Raw genomic sequence first — 17,440 nt, forward strand, 5'->3', positions numbered from 1 at the left:
GACATGCTTCTAATGGAAATTACTACAGTTTCTTTGGAGAACCTAGCAAATTCTCAGAGAAGACACTTTTCTTGATCCTCCAGTGCAACTCTATGATAGCTTCTGTCAGAAGTTGTTCATTTCAATAGTGTTTGTTGTTATCCACGGTTACTTTCTTCATGGGAAGTTCAGGAATATACCCCGCAAATGAATTTAGGAGTTGTATAAGATTTGAATGTTTACCCTAAGATTTCAATTCTTCTTTCACTTCCAGCGCTTCCAGTTGGGGCTTAAACAAAAAACAGCAATAAACAAGTTGATTTAAAGTTCTATTTTTTCCAAGGTGAACCTCAAGGATGCTGTAATTGCTTCTCATACTCCCTGCCAGTGCAACAGCAAATAATAGAATAACCAGGACATCCTTCTTTTGTATCTCTATTTAGAACAAATCACTCAGTATTATATGAATTAAATCTGATAAAGAATCTAGAGTCTGTGTATAGTTGCCAAATTAAATTATAAAGCATTATCCCATATTATTTATTTATTTATCATATCAGGAGCGAACCAAGGGTACATTTGTATTGTATTTAAAAGAAACACAAAGTTTAAAAACTTGGCATTATATTAAATGTCCTTTGACCAGTAGCTGGTGACTTAGAGTGACTCTGGTGTTGCTATAAGAAGGTCCTCTATTGTGCATGTGGCAGAGCTCAGACTGCATTGTAATAGGCTGTCTGTGGTTTGCTCTTCTTCACACTCACATCTCATGAACTCCACTTTGTAGCCCAATTTCTTAATGTTGGCTCTGCATCTCGTGGTGTCAGAGTGCAATCTTTTTCAGCGCCTTTCAAGTCGCACAGTTTTTTGTGTGCCTATGAGGGAGTCTCTCATTTGGTATCAGCTATGGATTGATGTTCTGGGTTTTAGCCTGCCACTTTTGGACTCTTGCTTGCTGAGGTGTTCCAGCGAGTGTCTCTGTGGATCTTAGAAAACTATTTTCTTGATTTAAGTCGTTGGTGTGCTGGCTGATATTAATATTACTCCCATATGGATATTCTTTAATACCATACTTTAGCTAAAGGACTGCTAAGGGTTGTTTATTTTAATTTTTGTAATGGTGAATATCTCTGGATCCATGAATTGACTCATCAACTGAGATAAATATTATGATAGAGCACTCTGAGTTATCAATATTGGTTTATAAGAATTCATTTTGAGGAATTCTTTCCAGATTTTTGAGTAAGTGTAGAGGAGCCCCTAGATTCATATACTTTATTTTTCTTTAAAAATTTCTCTACAAGCCAATTTGCTTTCCTTGGCAGCAAATTGCAAATTGCATTGACTCAAGAGTATTATCAACTCTTACGATTACCACTACAGAAGAAATCTATATTTGGCAACTTCACTCTGACATAATATGAAATGAATAATGTGAGATTAGTCTCAGAGACATTTTCTGACTTAAATGATCTATAATTCTATGCATGTTTTAGCAGACTCAATCAGCCCTCCTCAGTGTAATTCCTTAGATGTACAGGAGTGAAACCAACATCAATAAGGGATGATGGGAATTGTAGTTTAACACATCTCAGGACACAGCCATCTCTTATAAACATCAGATGACTGCAGACCATTTTCCTGCCCTATGTGTTGAGTTGATTAGGGTAGCAAAACTCAATGCTCTCAGAAAATGCTTTCAGACACTCCTGGAAGTGCACCCATCAATAGCTTTTTGCTCATTCAGCCCTCAGTGGAAGAAAACCAAGGAGAAGAAGCCTGTTTCCTAATACCAGCAGTATGAAGATAAGCTCTACCCAGCACTTCAAGAAGGAACCCCATAATACCTAAGGTTTTGCCATGCACTGGGGTGTTATTTGCCCAAAAAGAGACTGGAAAATCAAGCTTTGACTTTTGATTTTAATTGCATATACTTGTAAGAAAAGAAAAAAGAAGGGAAAATCAAACTTATATCTTAAATGATAGAGAAAACAGTCACCTCTAGAAATCTTTCAACCTGTCTTTCACTTATGAAGAGTATTCAGCCTAAATTCAAATATTACTTGTTGTTGTGAGCCTTCATGTAATTTCCAACTTATAGTCTTAAAAACCTTGTGTTTGTGTATGTAAATTGCTGCACAATAATGTAATGGAAGATTAAATTATTGCCTTGAAAACATTTCTTAATAAACCCTTGAATTCAAACACTCATGGGTCCTCAGTAATAAAGGAAAACTACAGTGTTGAAAGCCTGATGCACTATTGTCTTCATTCTAAGAGCAAACATTGGAGTTCTGAGAGCTAGGTTCCCAGAATTGGACACAGTCCCAGAACTGACCTATAACTCCTAAATACATATTAAAAGGAGTGAAATTCTCATCTGCACAGTTTCCGCCTTCTGAAACAGAGGTGAGCAACTTGTGACTTTACAAATTGTTCATTCAAACCCTCATCAGCCCAGCCAGTGGTGATGACAGACAGGCATCAAAGTCCAACACTAAGAGAGATGTGTGTTGGCTATGCATGGACTAAAAACATTCTCAAGTCACGGTGAAAAATTATAGCTCTATCCTTAAGAAACAGAATGACGCATCAGAATTGAAGGAGCTAGCAGTTCCATGGCTTGCAATTTGTACAATTTATTTGTTTGCGAATGCATGCACAACCAAAAACATATTAATGACAACCTTGTTATATATTATCTAATATGTAATTACCAAAACTGCCAACACAACAGAAAAACCAAGCAATTCTAATTGCTCATGGGTTCACAGCAGCTTTAGAGAGCTTTGTGAAAATGAAAACATGCAGTATGATATATTCTGGTATGAGAAGTATTCTGGTATGAGATTGTAACAGAAAGTGACTGTCTAACTTCATTTATAATAATGGCACACACCTAACCAAAACTAGTTGTTCTTTCAGCTGGCAGTTCAAACTGCAGAAATATTATAAGTCAAACTGCACAACACTAATGTATAACTAAAGAAAAAAATCTCCCTTTTCCTTTAATTCTTCTAATCCTTACAAGACTCCTCTTCGATATTGCCCGCCTAATAAGAGCCCTTGGGATGAGTTCATGTCTTTCATCAAGCAATTCCTGTGCTGCTTCTACTCATCCCATTGATGAGGCATGTCTACCTATAAGGCATTTAGTCACTGCTTCCACATTAACAGGGGACTAAATGTCAGAATCAATATTCTGTCCAAAATATGCCAATTCTTTTTATACCTAACTCACACTGAAAACTAAACCTCAGCAATAATAACTTTGCAGAATTAATAGTCTAATGACCGGTGTACTATTATATTGTATAATTTAATACCATTTTGAAACCCCTGGAACTATGAACATCTCAAAAGAATTATGTCCCTTGGGAGTATTATTCTCCTTTAAAACAAGGTATATCCCATATCTTCTGTTACTTATTATATATATATTATCTTTGTGTGAGATATATATCTCTGCTGTTTGGAAACCAGAGGGAACTTCTGGAAATATCCTGTTTTATCTAAGGAGTTTGCTGGTTTGAATCAGTATGCACAACTAAATACTGCAATGTGTCTTTAGCAATAGATTCTTCCTTTTCAGAATTTCAACTATTTCTTGCTTTAATAGATTTTCCATTCAACAACCACCCACGTTTTCTTCTTTTCCTCCCCAGCTAATAACATTATGTGGTTACAAAGGCTGGATCAACGACACTCTCCTATATCCCAGTATCTGATCCTAGATCATCTGCTAATCCAGGGCCCCTTCTACACAGCTGTATAAACTCCAGATTATCTACTTTGAACTGGATTATATGGCAGTGTAGACTCAGATAATCAAATTCAAGGCAGATAATGTGGATTATCTGCCTTGATATTCTGGATTATATGGCAGTGTAGAAAGGCCCCAGAATATCTGGCAGTGTAGACTCATATAATCCAGTTCAAAGCAGATAAAATGGGATCAGATCCTGGGATATAGGAAGGTGTAGATCTACCCTAAGTTCCCCAAGATTGCTTTGGAGCAGCAATTTAGTTATTTTGAATTTGTGCACACGCATATACTGTCCTTCCGCTGAAACCTCTTTTTATTTCTGCGGCAACTTCATTTTGTTTAATATCTATTGGTATTTAATTATAAGTTTGAAAATAGGATCTATTAGCACAAACCACAATTAATTGGGCACCTTATTTTTAAAAAAATACATGAGGATAATATATTCATAAATAAAAGGATTAATAAAAAGTGGGGAAATGCCATCTTAGGTTGTAGAATTACTGCAATTTGATACCACTTTAGCTGCCATGGCCCATGGCCATGTAATGCTGGGATTTTAGTTTGGTGATGCACTAGCACTATTTGGCAGAGAAGGTTAAATACCTTATAGAACGACAATTCCCATGATTCCATAGCATTAAACAATTGCAATTAAAGCAATGTCACACTGAGTTAATTCTACAGCATAGGTGCACACAGTCTGTTCCTAGGTTTCCTCCCAAGAGAAACCAGGATGGCCCCATTCCTGCTTATTTCTGCAAGCAATAAAGACCTTTGGAGAAGGATAAGGGACACACTGCTGTGGAAGTTGCAGGCGGGATTTGGGGGGATTGTATGTTTTTAAATGCATTTTAATTGAATTTATTATATTTTAATTGTATTTTAAGCTAACCCACACAATACAATTTTTTTAAAAAAAATTGTATTTGCTTTGTTTTAAAAGGGGGCCAAAGTGTTCGCTTGTTAGCTGCCTTGTCCCCACGGGGAGAAAAGCGGAGTATAAATAAATAACAACAACAAGAAGAACAACAACAGATTATTGAACTCCTTACGAAGGAAGGCTAATTTCCCCCCCTAATCTCTTTTCCATAGCAAGCATTTTGATTTAAACAGATCTTCATTTTTTTGATTGTGTGGGGCAGAATGGCTTTTTTAAATAGAGTGTGCTATATTTTTTCTATTTTATTTGGATTACAGTATTATATGCTGTGTTTTGTTTTACCTTAACATATATACCACTTTGACTCCTATACTGAGAGAAAGGTGGATCTAAAATAAAGCAGTTGAAATCAATTAAAAACATAAAATAGGCATGGATGTTTTTTTTTCTCATCAGATCTATCCCCCCTCCCAAGAGTTATGAGCTCATATGTATATAAATACAATTTGTAGTCCAAAAACATATGAAAAGCTATATGATAGTGGTATACATACACTATAATTTTTCACAGAAAGTGAAATGGCCCTGCATTTGCTCCATACTGCTATATTATATTTATCTCATGGCTTTAAAAGAAATAAATATTTCATAGCTTCAAAGAGACAATCCCTGCCCTAGATTACATCCTGTTCTTTAGTTTGTAACTGAAATGCAAAACATAATTAAGTCATCGTGGAATGTCTGACGATGCAATTAGATCACAATTTCTGTAAGGAGACGTTGAGGATTTGTTTTTATAAATATTATTGTTTTTTATAGTTTGAATGTTGAACTGTTTTTATAACTGTTTTTATAATTGTTTTTAACTGTACCCTGATATTTGTTATGGAATTGAATTGCTGCCAACTGTGAACCGCCTTGAGTCGCCTCTGGCTGAGAAAGGCGGGATACAAATGTAGTAAATAAATAAATAAATAATAAAACAAGGACGAGAAAGGCAGATAATTTTAGTTTTAATATTCATTTTGCATTTCAAAGTAGAAAAACGATTTTATAAATCTCACATATAGTGCAATCCTATGTAAATTTAAGCAGAAGTTTTTCCTATTGGGTTCCATGGTACTGAATCACTAGTAAACTAAATAAATCATTACTTTACTACTGAAATAAAGACGAGATTGGATGCAGAGGTTAAACCTAAACAAAGCAACACATACTGTAAGGATAGAAGACTCAGTAGTATTGAGATAGGGGAGTGACATTGACTCATGTGCACAAATGAGTGGGTGCTACAGTCAGCCAATGCTACTACTACCAACATTTGGAAACACCTTCAGTGACTCTATGGTGGCCCAAGAAACAGACTGTATCCACGTTGATTCAACCACATTTAGACATGAAATGACACCAGTGGCAATAATGAAAATTCGAAAAGATTATTGTTGTGAAGAGAAAAAATAGTAGTGCTACACCAAAACAGGAAATCATTTATATCAAGAATATGTCTCGAAGTCTAAATAATGGCATGCTGATCTCAGACAGAGATGATAGATAAGTTGGCATGAAACTGAAATGTTCTCCCAAGCACGAGTATAGCACACAACAGAGTGATTTTTATTTCCTTTCAGCTCACTGAAAGGTAATATGGCTGTGAATTTACTGAAAAACATAGATGAAAAGCTGTGGATTTCACAAGCTAATGTAAATCAGAGACTATAGTATAAACAGACTAAACATTTTTGTCTCTGTAAATTGACAGTGGGGCCTGCTGCTCAAATTGGTTTACAACAAGATTGGGATAGAAAAAGTCCAATGCTGTTTTTCTTAATACAATTTAATTAAGAAAATAAGGTACATAGAAGACAACTTACTTGGTGTTTGGGGTGTACAGTGGGACTTGGTAGTCACTAGAGTTTGCTTCTAGGAACTCCCATGGATATCAAAATCTGTGGCTGCTGAAGTCTCATTATATACACTGGTGTAATGAATAGTGTCTCTTATAGAAAATGGCAAAATCAAGGTTTGCTTTTTGATTTTTTCCGTCAGTTAGGGAATATTTTAAAGCCACATATTGTTGAATCCATGAAAAGTCTGTGGATACAGAAGGTCAAACTGTATTTGAGGATTTGATTGGCCCAAAATGAAGCATGTGTGTATTTTGCTTATGCATGCACCTATAGGTGAACACTTTGGGGTTGGAGGCACAATAGATCATGACTTGGCATTTGAGATGGTTTTTAATCTGATTGATTGATATGTATTTTAATTGCTTATATGTTTAGATTGTTTTATATTTTGTTGAGATATGTTTTATTGTTTATTTATGTGGCATTAACTTTTTGCCAGATCTGTAAAGCCACCTTGAGTCCCCTCCGGGGTCGAGAAAGGCGGGGTAGAAATTAAGTAAATAAAATAATAATAAAGACTTTTTCACCTTTGATATCATATGTGATCCAACCTTCCCTAATCTGGCATTCTCTAAATAATTTGGTGACAAGCAGTGCCAAACCCAGATATGAAACATTTGAAATGGGGCGGAAATAATTGGTATTATCCATGAATGTCTGGAATTGCACAGCAACAACCTGCTTAATCAGTTTGTTCAATGCAATGTATATTTCCACAAGTTTGCTAGTTTAAGGAAGGCATTTTAGAAGTATGACCTCACAAACATCATTTGCAAGGCTACTGTTAACTACATATTCTCTCTGATTTCAGGCTGGATCTACACTGACCTATATCTCAGGATCTGATCCCAGATTATCTGCTTCTCCCAGATTATTTGCCAATGTAGACTCATATAATCCAGTTCAAAGCAGATAATTTGGGATCAGATCCTGAGATATAGGGCAGTGTAGATCCAGCTTCTCAGGGCCCTTCCAGGCAGGCGCTTTGTCCTGCCACCAGGTTGTATATTTTAATGAAATTAGAACTACTACATATCATATTACCCTGTTCCCCAGTCCACACTCTACACTGAGAACATGAAAAGACAAGCAACAGACAAGCGTATTCTTATCACAAAAGACGAACCTATTGCAATGCTGTTTGCCACAACTTTTTGTTTTGATGATGAAGACTTACATTTACTGTGAAAGATTAATCAATTAAAAGCATGACCACTGTGTCAATGACAGAATCCATCAAAACTGTATCTGTATACAAACACATTATGGTCATCCCTCCACATTTGCAGTTTTGACTTTTGGGGATTTGGTTACTTATGATTAAAATTGTTTCTCTGGGAATCTTTAGGTCCTTCAGTGTGACTCAAGTAACTTCCCCAGGTCATGCTGGAGAAACTAGAGATTTCTGGAGAGGACACTTCTCTAGGAACCTCCAGGTCCTACAGAGCAATTCTATGTTCAGCTTCCAGCAAGAGCTGACCATAGAGTCATGGTGGAAGACCTAGAAATTTCTAGAGACATGTTTTCTCAGGTATGAAAAAAGCATTTTTAATTCACCTTCACAGGAGTCAGTGAACATCATGCTACAAAGCAAGAAGGTAATGACTTGCCATTCTCTGGCTGCACATATGGGGTTGCAGTCATATGCCCCTCTCCAGATAGTATTGAAAGGTAAGTCCCAGTAACCCTAACTCTCATAGTCAATGTAGTTATGAATGATGGCAGTTGCAGTCCAACAATATATTAGGCACCAGATGATTCTCACTCCTGCCTTACATCAGTAAGTGTAAGTTCAAAATGAACTGGAACCAACTGAAGTTGGTTTGCCTTTCAATACTCGGTTCTCTGGTCAACTAGACAATTATCATAGACCTAGAAAGAATCATATGATTTCTACCATAATGGCTAAATGGCCCTGAGGCTGCCAAATGCTCACTCTTCTGTTAATTATATTTGTGAGGGTCTAATGACATTCAAAGCATTTCAGGGGAGAAGTTCCCTTAAATAACCAGCTGTCTGTGGATGATTGTCACTTAAAGGTTGTTATTTATTCATTAATTCCTTGCCTACAAGACAGCATTTTTTGATCTTTTAAATGAGTAAACACAATGCTCACACTTTAAACAAACAGGCTGCAGCAGCTTCCCATTAAACAGAGATCAGCACAGAAAAACAGCAGAACAAGAGCAATGGGGTGATGCCTTAGCTCATGAGTAATGCATGACAACACCAGATAATAAATTAAGAGATTAAGATCTCGAATTCTGGGGCAGATCACAATTAAAACAAAAAACTATACAAGTTACTTTGGATGGCAGTCTATTAGTTTTACCACCTGAACACGGCAGAGATACTACTAATTATTTTTCTAAAATCTTTTTTAATGAGAAGCACATTGAAAGAACAGGAATTTACAGAAGCTGATTTAATATGCTAAAATTCAATCTGACAGTTTGTTCAGTGATATTAGAATGGCAAAGAGAAGAGAACACACTGAAGATCTTGGGATTCTCTTTGAACATACAAATTCTGAACAGCATGGTCTCTTGTTTTGTCCTATGGAAAGTTATCTGTCTGTCATCAAAAGCCACATTCTTGAACACAAAAGAAAGGTAGGGACCATTTGAGACACAGAATCATCTTGTTGCTTCTTTGTACAATAATTGTAGAAAAAACTGACAGGAAGTAGGATATATGGGATGGCACTTTCACAATTGTTGTTACCTGCTTTCGAGGAGACTCCAACTTGTGGCAGTTATATCCTAGGGTCTACCTGTCAAGATTTATTCAGAGATTTGCCACTCCCTTCTGAGACTGAGAGAGTGTGACTTGCCCTTGTTCACCCAATGGGCTTACATGGGTGAGGAGAAATTTAAACTCTGGTTTCCAGGAGTCCCAGTCTAATATTCAGATTATGACATGGTGCTGGTAATCTTGGGCATCTACTTCCTGCTTCTATGTTCTTTTTAAAAATAGAGGCATACAAAAAGATGCTATCTTGGTTGAAGAAAAAATATCTCCCAAATTATTTATTTAAAAGTGGGTGCATATTTATTCCTCCAAACAAAAAGAAAACTAAGCCAATCATAAATTTTATATTTCCAACAGGAACATTTAAATCCAGGTGCTTTTCCTAAACAGATCTGTCTTTTTTTCCTTTGAAGGAGTGATGATTACATCTCCTCCTCAATCCTTCCAGCAGTTTTGATTTGGCTAACAGTGCACTATAATCTATTCCTCCTCAGAATTAAATACTGCTGTGTTCAAGAGTACTTCTTCTCAGCAAAGTGTGTACAGAATTCAAGTAGCATTCATTTGAAAATGATTTAGAACAATAATCAAAGAACTAAAATGGAAATTGGATATATCCCATTAAAATGCAGATTAAAAGATCAAACATATGCAAATAGTGGTCTCTATCAACCTCAAAATTTTGCCCAAAGTGTAAAGCATTACAGTACTATAGTTCAAAGAAATATTATGACTTAGCCTTTATTACGTCACTGTGTGAAGATAGTTCTCATGAAATAAAGTTCTAGAAAGGACTCTAACTGGCTGGGTGCTCATTGTCTTTGCTTACTAACATTTTAAATTTGCTTGCTTTTGTGTTACATTTCAATACAGATAGCACAATTTAGTTTTTTTTAAAAAAAAAACCTGGTTATTTCCATTGTTATTTGTATTTGGGGAGGAAGGACAACTATAAACAAAAGAAATAAATGTATACCAGTATGTTATAGAGCTTCCAGCAAGTAGTACTTGATGTACTACACATTGTACATGCCAGGAAACAATATCTCACGAAACGAGTTCAGATTTGCATTGCCGAGTCCCTGAGATTGAAGTATATTTCTCTTAATTCAGTGCCAAACCTGTGGGCAAAGATATGCAGTGACTGAGAGGCGGGGACAGAAAATCACCTCACCAACTGTACTGTAAATACAGCCTTTTCATTAAATGGTGTTAATAAATAATTACTAGCCTCTGCTCTGTTATTTTGAGCATTTGCTCTCCTAATCTCTTTATCCATCATTTCTGAGTACAATTTAGATTTGTAACTCTCTGCTAAACCCTGCTGATTCTTAAGTAACATAAAGAAATGTACAGTGTGACCTCCCCTTGCCCCCCCCCAACACACATTCACCTTTGAGCTGAGTTGTAAACTTCCACATGTAGTCTTGAATCCTGTTATAATTTCACAACCAATACATTGTGTTGGCACAGAATCAACCTGCGCTCATTTGTTTCTCATCTCCGATCCTGTACAGTTGGTGAGGTGATTATTCTGTCCCCTCCTCTCAGTCAGTACATATCTTTGTCCATAGATTTGACACACCTATATCTACATAGCATCAGGCTGCTAACTTATTTCTTACTGAATTAAGAGAAAGGTACATAGATCTCAGGAACAAATTCCAACTGGTTTTTTGAGATATGATTATTGATTATTTTGAGATATGATTATTGTTTTCCTGACATATACAAAGTACAGATTGTGTATTAGTTGCTGGAACCGCCATAATATCTACATTGCAAGAAATCAGATTCTGTTCTCTCTGTCTTCTCTTCAGAAAGTAGAATAAGTTACTTTACTGAATGAACCACAACGTTTAGGCTTGGCTAACCAGTATGACTGGTGAAACTGCCCATGATGGATGTTGGATTCTGCCCATGTTGGAATTAGACACAAAAGGAGTACAGTACTTTACCTTATTGGACTATAACACTAAGGCTGGATCTACACTGCCATACAATCCAGTTTAATACAGTTAATCTGCATTATAAGGCAGTGCAGATCCAGCCTTAGAATTCAGGTAACCCATGCAGCTGGATATATGCAGTTGCCCATACATCCTTAATTTTTTTAAAAAAAAGATATTTAGATCTCACAGAAAAAGGTGCTAGGCCTGTGAGTCTTCCCAATAGACCCCAAACGCTTCTGAGGGTGTGTACAGAACCACAGAGTTGGGAGAGGCCACAGGGGCCATCCAGTCCAAAGCACTCTTGAGAAATGGATCTCCAGCCTGTGTTTAAAGACCATAAGAGAAGGAGACTCTGTCACACTACAAAGCAAGTTGCAACCTTTCAGATGTTTAAATGTAGCTATCTCATCTAAATATCTCAGCCTTCTTTTCTCCAAGTTAAACATACACAACTTCCGCTAGTCTTCATAGGCAGAGTGATCTGGACCACTTGCAGGAATTCTGAAGGAAAGGGCCACTGCTTAAACAACAGACATTTCCCCACTTCCCCAAGCCCCTTGAGCATGTGCAGAGTGATTCTAGGCCACAAACGAGATTGGAAGGCAGGGGGGGTCTCTGTCTGAGAAGTCCTGCATAAACCCCAGAACTTCCCCCACTTCCTCTGTGTAGAATGATTCTAGACAGTGCAGGGATTATGAAGGCAAGGGCTCTTGCCTTGTATAAACCCCAGGCCCTCTCTCACTTCACTTAAGTCCCCTGGCGATTCTGGACTGGTGCAGGGATTTGGAAGGCAAGGGGTCTCTACCTGCAAAGTCCTGCATAAACCCCCAGGACCCTCCCCACTCCCTGAAGGCCCTTGAGCATGGGTAGAGTGATTCTAGACCAGTGCAAGGATTCGGAAGGCATGGGGTCTCTGCCTGAGAAGTCCTGCATAAACCCCAGACCCTCCCCATTCCCCTACAGGCCCCTGAGCATGGACAGAGTGATTCTGGACCAGTGCAGGGATTATGAAGGCAAGAGGTCTTGCCTTGTACAAACTCCAAACCCTCTCCCACTTCCCTCAAATCCCCTGAGTCTGTGCAGAGACTCAGGGGCTCTTGCCTTGTATAAACCCCAGATCTCCTCCCACTTCTTTCAAGTCCCCTGAGCAGGTGCAGAGTGATTCTGGGCCAGTGCAGGGATTATGAAGGCAAGACATCTTGCCTTGTATAAACTCAAAATGCTCTCCCACTTTCCTCAAGTCCCCTGAGTCTGCGCAGAGCGATTCTGGACGAGTGCAAGGGGTCTCTGCCTGAGAAGTCCTGCATAAACCCCAGACCCTCCCCCACTCCCTAAAGGTCCCTGAGCACATGCAGAGTGATTCTAGACAAGAGCAGGGATAATGAAGGCAATTGCCCTTTGCCTATGAGGGTCTGCATAAACCCCATAAAATCACAGCAGTGGAGGAGATCACAACAGCCATCCAGTGCAAGGTCCTGAACCCTCTACCACTGCCTCTTGGCTGGGGGTTGGACTGGATGGCCCAGGAGGTCTCTCCCAACTTTATGAATCTATTATTCTATGCCTCAGACTTCCTGAGCACGTGCAGAATTATTCTGGACCAGTGCAAGGATTTGGAAGACAAGGGGTCTCTACCTGAAAAGTCCTGCATAAAACCCCAGACCCTCCCCACTCCCTAAAGGCCCCTGTGCATGGGCAGAGTGATTCTGGACCAGTGCAGGGATTATGAAGGCAAGGGGTCTCTGCCTGAGAAGTTCTGCATAAACCCCGGGCACTTCCTTCACATCCCCTGAGCATGTGCAGAGTGATTCTGGGCTAGTGTATGGAATATGAAGGCAAAAGGCTTATTGTATAAACCACAGACCATCTCCCACTACCCTCAATCCCCTTGAGCATGTGCAGAGTGATTCTGGGCAAGTGAAGGGATTATGAAGGCAATGGGTGTTACTTTGTATAAACCTTTGACCCTCTCCCACTTTGCTCAAGCCCTCTGAGCATGTGCAGAGTGATTCTGGACCAGTGAAGGGGTTCGGGTGGCAAGGGGTCTCTGCCTGAGAAGTCCTGCATAAAACCCAGGTGCTTCCTTCACGTCCCCTGATCATGTGTGGAGTGATTATGGGCAAGGGGGTCTTGCCTTGTATAAATCCCAGGCCCTCTCCCTCTTCCCTCAAGCCCCCTGAGCATGTGCAGAGTGATTCTGGGCTAGTGCAGGGATTATGAAGGCAAGGGGTGTTGCCTTGCATAAACCTCAGACCCTCTTCAACTTCCCTCAATCCCCCTGAGCCTGTGCAGAGTGATTCTGGGCCAGTAGAGGAATTATGAAGGTATGGGTGTTGCCTTGTATAAACCTCAGACCCTCTCCCAGTTCCCTCAAGCCTCCTGAGCATGTGCAGAATGATTCTGGGCCACTGTAGAAATTATGGAGGCAAGGGGTGTTACCTTGCAGGGATTATGAAGATAAGGAGTGCTGCCTTGTATAAATCTCAGACCCTCTCCCACTTCCCTCAAGCCTCCTGAGCATGTGCAGAGTGGTTCTGGGCCAGTGCAGGGGTTATGAAGGCAAGAGGTGTTGCCTTGTATAAACCTCAGACCCTCTTCAACTTCCCTCAATCCCCCTGAGCATGTGCAGAGTGATTCTGGGCCAGTGCAGGGGATATGAAGACAAGGAGTGTTGCCTTGTACAAACCTCAGACCCTCTCCCACTTCCCTCGATCCCCCTGAGCATGTGCAGAGTGATTCTGGGCACGGCCCCCCTGGAAGCGCAGGCCTGGCTGAGGGGGGAGGAAGCGAGGGCCTTCTTACCGGGACCTCTGCAGCTCGAAGGCGGCGGCGGCGGCGGCGGGTGCGACGGGCCCGGCTTGCTCGAGGGCGCAGCAGGCGTGGAAGCCCTGCGGCGGGGCGGCGGCGCGGGCGAAGGCGGAGAGGGGCAGGATTCCCTGAGTGAAGGAGCCGAGCCGGCCCCGCGGGGCCCCTCCGACGACGCCGGTGCTGCTGCTGCCCGAGGCCCCCTGCGGGCTGGCGAAGGCGTCTTCCTCGCCTTCCTCCTCCTCGTCCTCCTCCTCCTCGTCGTCGCCTTCCTCGCTCCGGGAGGCCCCGAAGGGACTCATCGCGAACCGGAGGCAGGCGGAGGAGGGGGCGTTGGGAGCCCCGTGATGCTGCTGAGGCGACTGGAAAGCGCCGGAGCCGAGCCGCGTCCTGGTGGCGGAGCCCAGGGGGGCCCTGCTGGCCAACAACACGGAGCCGTCCCCGCTGCCTCCTTCCCCGCCGCCCTCGTCGTCGTCCTGCAGCGCGGGCCGCCCATCCAGGGAGATGTTGGTGAGGAAGGAGAGCGCGGCTTGCCTGCGGCGGGGGTCCATGCGCGGCGGCGGCGGAGGAGGAGGAGCCTTCCTCCTCGGGCAAGAGGCGCCCAGCGTCCCGGGGCTGCTCCCGCTCCCGCTGCTTCTGCTCCCGGGGCTGCTGCGGGGAGCCAAGGCCGGAGGAGCCGCCGCCATTGCCATGGTCCTGAGGAGGAGGAAGGAAGGAATGCGCCGGGAATGCTAAAACCCCGCCTGGAAGCCCCGAAGCGTCGACCGGGCTCGGGGCTCAGGCCACATGGTTCCCCCAAAACTGGCTGCCTTTCCCCTCAGAGCTGGTTGCCTTTCTCTTCAGAAGGGTTGCCTTTCTCCCTCAGAATTATCTACCTTTCCCCCTCATAACTGTCTCCCTTTCCCCCTCAGAAATGTCTCCCTTTCTCCCTCAGAACTGTTTACCTTTCCCCTCAGAATGGTTTCCCTTCTCCCTCAGAAGAAGTGCCTGCCTTTCCTCCTCAGAACTGTCCACCTTTCCCCTCAGATCTGTCTGCATTTTCTCTCATAACTGCCTGGCTTTTAAACCTCCAAACTATCTACCTTTTCCCCTCAGAACGATTTGCTTTCCCGCCTCAGAATTGTCTCCTTTTTTACCTCCAAACTATCTATCTTTTCCCCTCAGAACTATGTTTTCCCCTCAGAATTGTCTCCTTTCCACCTCAAAACTATCCGCTTTCTCCCCTCAGAATTGCCTCATTCTTCCTCAAAAGTATCTGCCCCCCCCCTCAGAATTGCCTTTTACCTCAAAGCGACGCTTCCTCCCTCAGAATTTCCTTCTTTTCACCTCAAAACGTTGTTTCCCCCCCTCAGAATTGTCTTCTTTTCCCCTCAAAACTATCTGCTTTTTCTCCCTCAGAATTGTCTCCTTTTCCCATCAGAGCTGCCTGCCTTTCCCCCCTTAGAATTGTCTCCTTTTCCATCAAAACTAAGCTTCCCCCCCCCTCAGAATTGTCTCCTTTTTTACCTCTCAACTATCTGCTTTCTCCCGCTCAGAATTGTCTCCTTTTTTTTACCTCAAAACTATGCTTTCTCCTCTCAGAACTGTCTTCTTTTTACCTTAAAGCTATGCTTTCCCCCCCTCAGAATTGTCTTTTTTTAACCTCACAACTATCTGCTTTTCCCTCGCCCTCAGAATTGTCTCTTTTTTACCTCAAAACTATGTGTCCCCCCCCCAGAATTGCCTCCTTTTTATCTCAAGACTAAGCTTTCCCCCTCAGAATTGTCTCCTTTCCCCCTCAAAACTGTCCGCTTCCCCCCCTCCCCAGAACTGCCTCCTTTTTTACCTCACAACTATGCTTTCCCCCTTCAGATTTGTCTCCCTTTCACCTCAAAACTATCTGCTTCTCCCTCTCAGAATTGTCTCCTTTTTCCCTCAGAGCAGCCTGCCTGCCTTCCTCAGAGCTGCCTGCCTTTTCTCTCCCCCAGAGCTGCTTCTCTGCAGCGCCCTCAGCAATCCCTTCCTCTTCTCCTTCTCCTCCTCTTCCTTCTTCTCCTCCTCCTTCCTTCCCTCCTTCCTTCCTCTCTCTTTTTTCTTTTCTTCCTCCTCCTCCTCCTCAAGAGGTGCCCTCGCGCCGAGGGGCAGCAGTAGCAGCAGCAGCAGCAGCCACAACAACACCACGGTCACGTGGGAGAAAAAAAAACAAAAGCTCCCAAAGCCAGTCAGCAAGAAGAGGAGGAGGAGGAGGAAGGAGAAAGAGGAGGAAGCTTGGTTTTTAAAGAAGCCCGTTCCGCCTTTTTTTGTCACACACACAAACATGCGCTTCTTCTTCTTCTTTTCCCTCCTTCCTCCTTCTCCTCCTATGGGTTTCAATGGGAGGGGAGCCGAGGAAGGTGGAGTCTGTGGGGAGCTTCTCCTCACAGCACATGGTTTTCTTGAGGAGGTTATATATGTTTTTAAAAAGGAAAAGAAACACTAGGATTGCTAGAAGCCTCAGAGTGTTTTTGGATCCCTTCACCACAACAATGTGCTAAGAAAGGGTTCTTCTTTCCACTACTTCCTCTCCTTCCTCTTCTTCTACTTCCTCCTTTTCCTCTCCTTCTTTGCCACGCAGATTTTCCTGTTTGTGGTCTCAGGACTCAAGTTCAGCTCAAGTTAAGGTTGCACCAAAACAATCCTACAGTTTGGGGTAGCAGTTAATCCCCTCTCCTATCTAGAACTTGGTGGCTATTCAGTTCCTTTTGTTTTGGAGAGTATATAGCTCCACTAAAGGCTTTGCGGGAGAGTGGCAATTAATCTTTAGGGGAGACTGGTGGACTACAGGAAAAGAGATTCCACCTGAACATGAGGAAGAAGTTCCTAATAATAATCATAAAAAACTTTATTTATACCCCGCTACCATCTCCCAAGGGACTCAGGGACTCGACTCGGTGCGGCGGAGCTCACAATACATCAATGATAAAAGCAAAACAACAATACAGACAATAAAATAAAACTCATAACAAACAATAAACAATAGCAATAACACAACGACGTTTAAAACCTATGGCAGGGCCAAATGTAATAATAAAATTTAAGAATAATGCTGAGCAAGGACAGATGAAATATGAACTAGGATAGAGTTTTCAGAGAGGGATGGGGCGTGCAGACATTCCTAGGTCAATAGTAAAGTGCATGTTGAGGACATATTGCTGGGAGTTTCCTTAATCTGGGAAGGCACACTGGAGCAACCATGTTTTCAGGCTCCTCCTAAAGACTGCCAGGGTTGGGGAATGCCTGATGTCCTTGGGGAGTGAGTTTCAGAGTTGAGGGGCCACCACCGAGAAAGCCCTCTCCCTCGTCCCCACCAATCGCACCTGCGATGGAGGTGGGAGCATGAGCAGGGCCTCTCCAGATGATCGAAGGGATCGTGTGGGTT

At 41.9% G+C, this 17,440-nt stretch overlaps 1 protein-coding gene across 1 annotated transcript in view; it reads right to left on the reverse strand.

The window, feature by feature from the left end:
* The window catches only part of CABLES1 (Cdk5 and Abl enzyme substrate 1), a 58,132-nt gene extending 41,829 nt beyond the window's left edge, over positions 1 to 16,303 (reverse strand). Inside the window, exon 1 of the mRNA XM_060775167.2 lies at positions 14,041 to 16,303. Within this exon, the coding sequence (XP_060631150.2) occupies positions 14,041 to 14,735 (695 nt within the window). The 5' untranslated portion in view covers positions 14,736 to 16,303. The remainder of the gene's footprint in view (positions 1 to 14,040) is intronic.
* Between the last annotated feature and the right edge of the window lie 1,137 nt (positions 16,304 to 17,440).

Source organism: Anolis sagrei, chromosome 4 (assembly GCF_037176765.1).
Source record: "Anolis sagrei isolate rAnoSag1 chromosome 4, rAnoSag1.mat, whole genome shotgun sequence".
Taxonomy (NCBI): Eukaryota; Metazoa; Chordata; class Lepidosauria; order Squamata; family Dactyloidae; genus Anolis; species Anolis sagrei.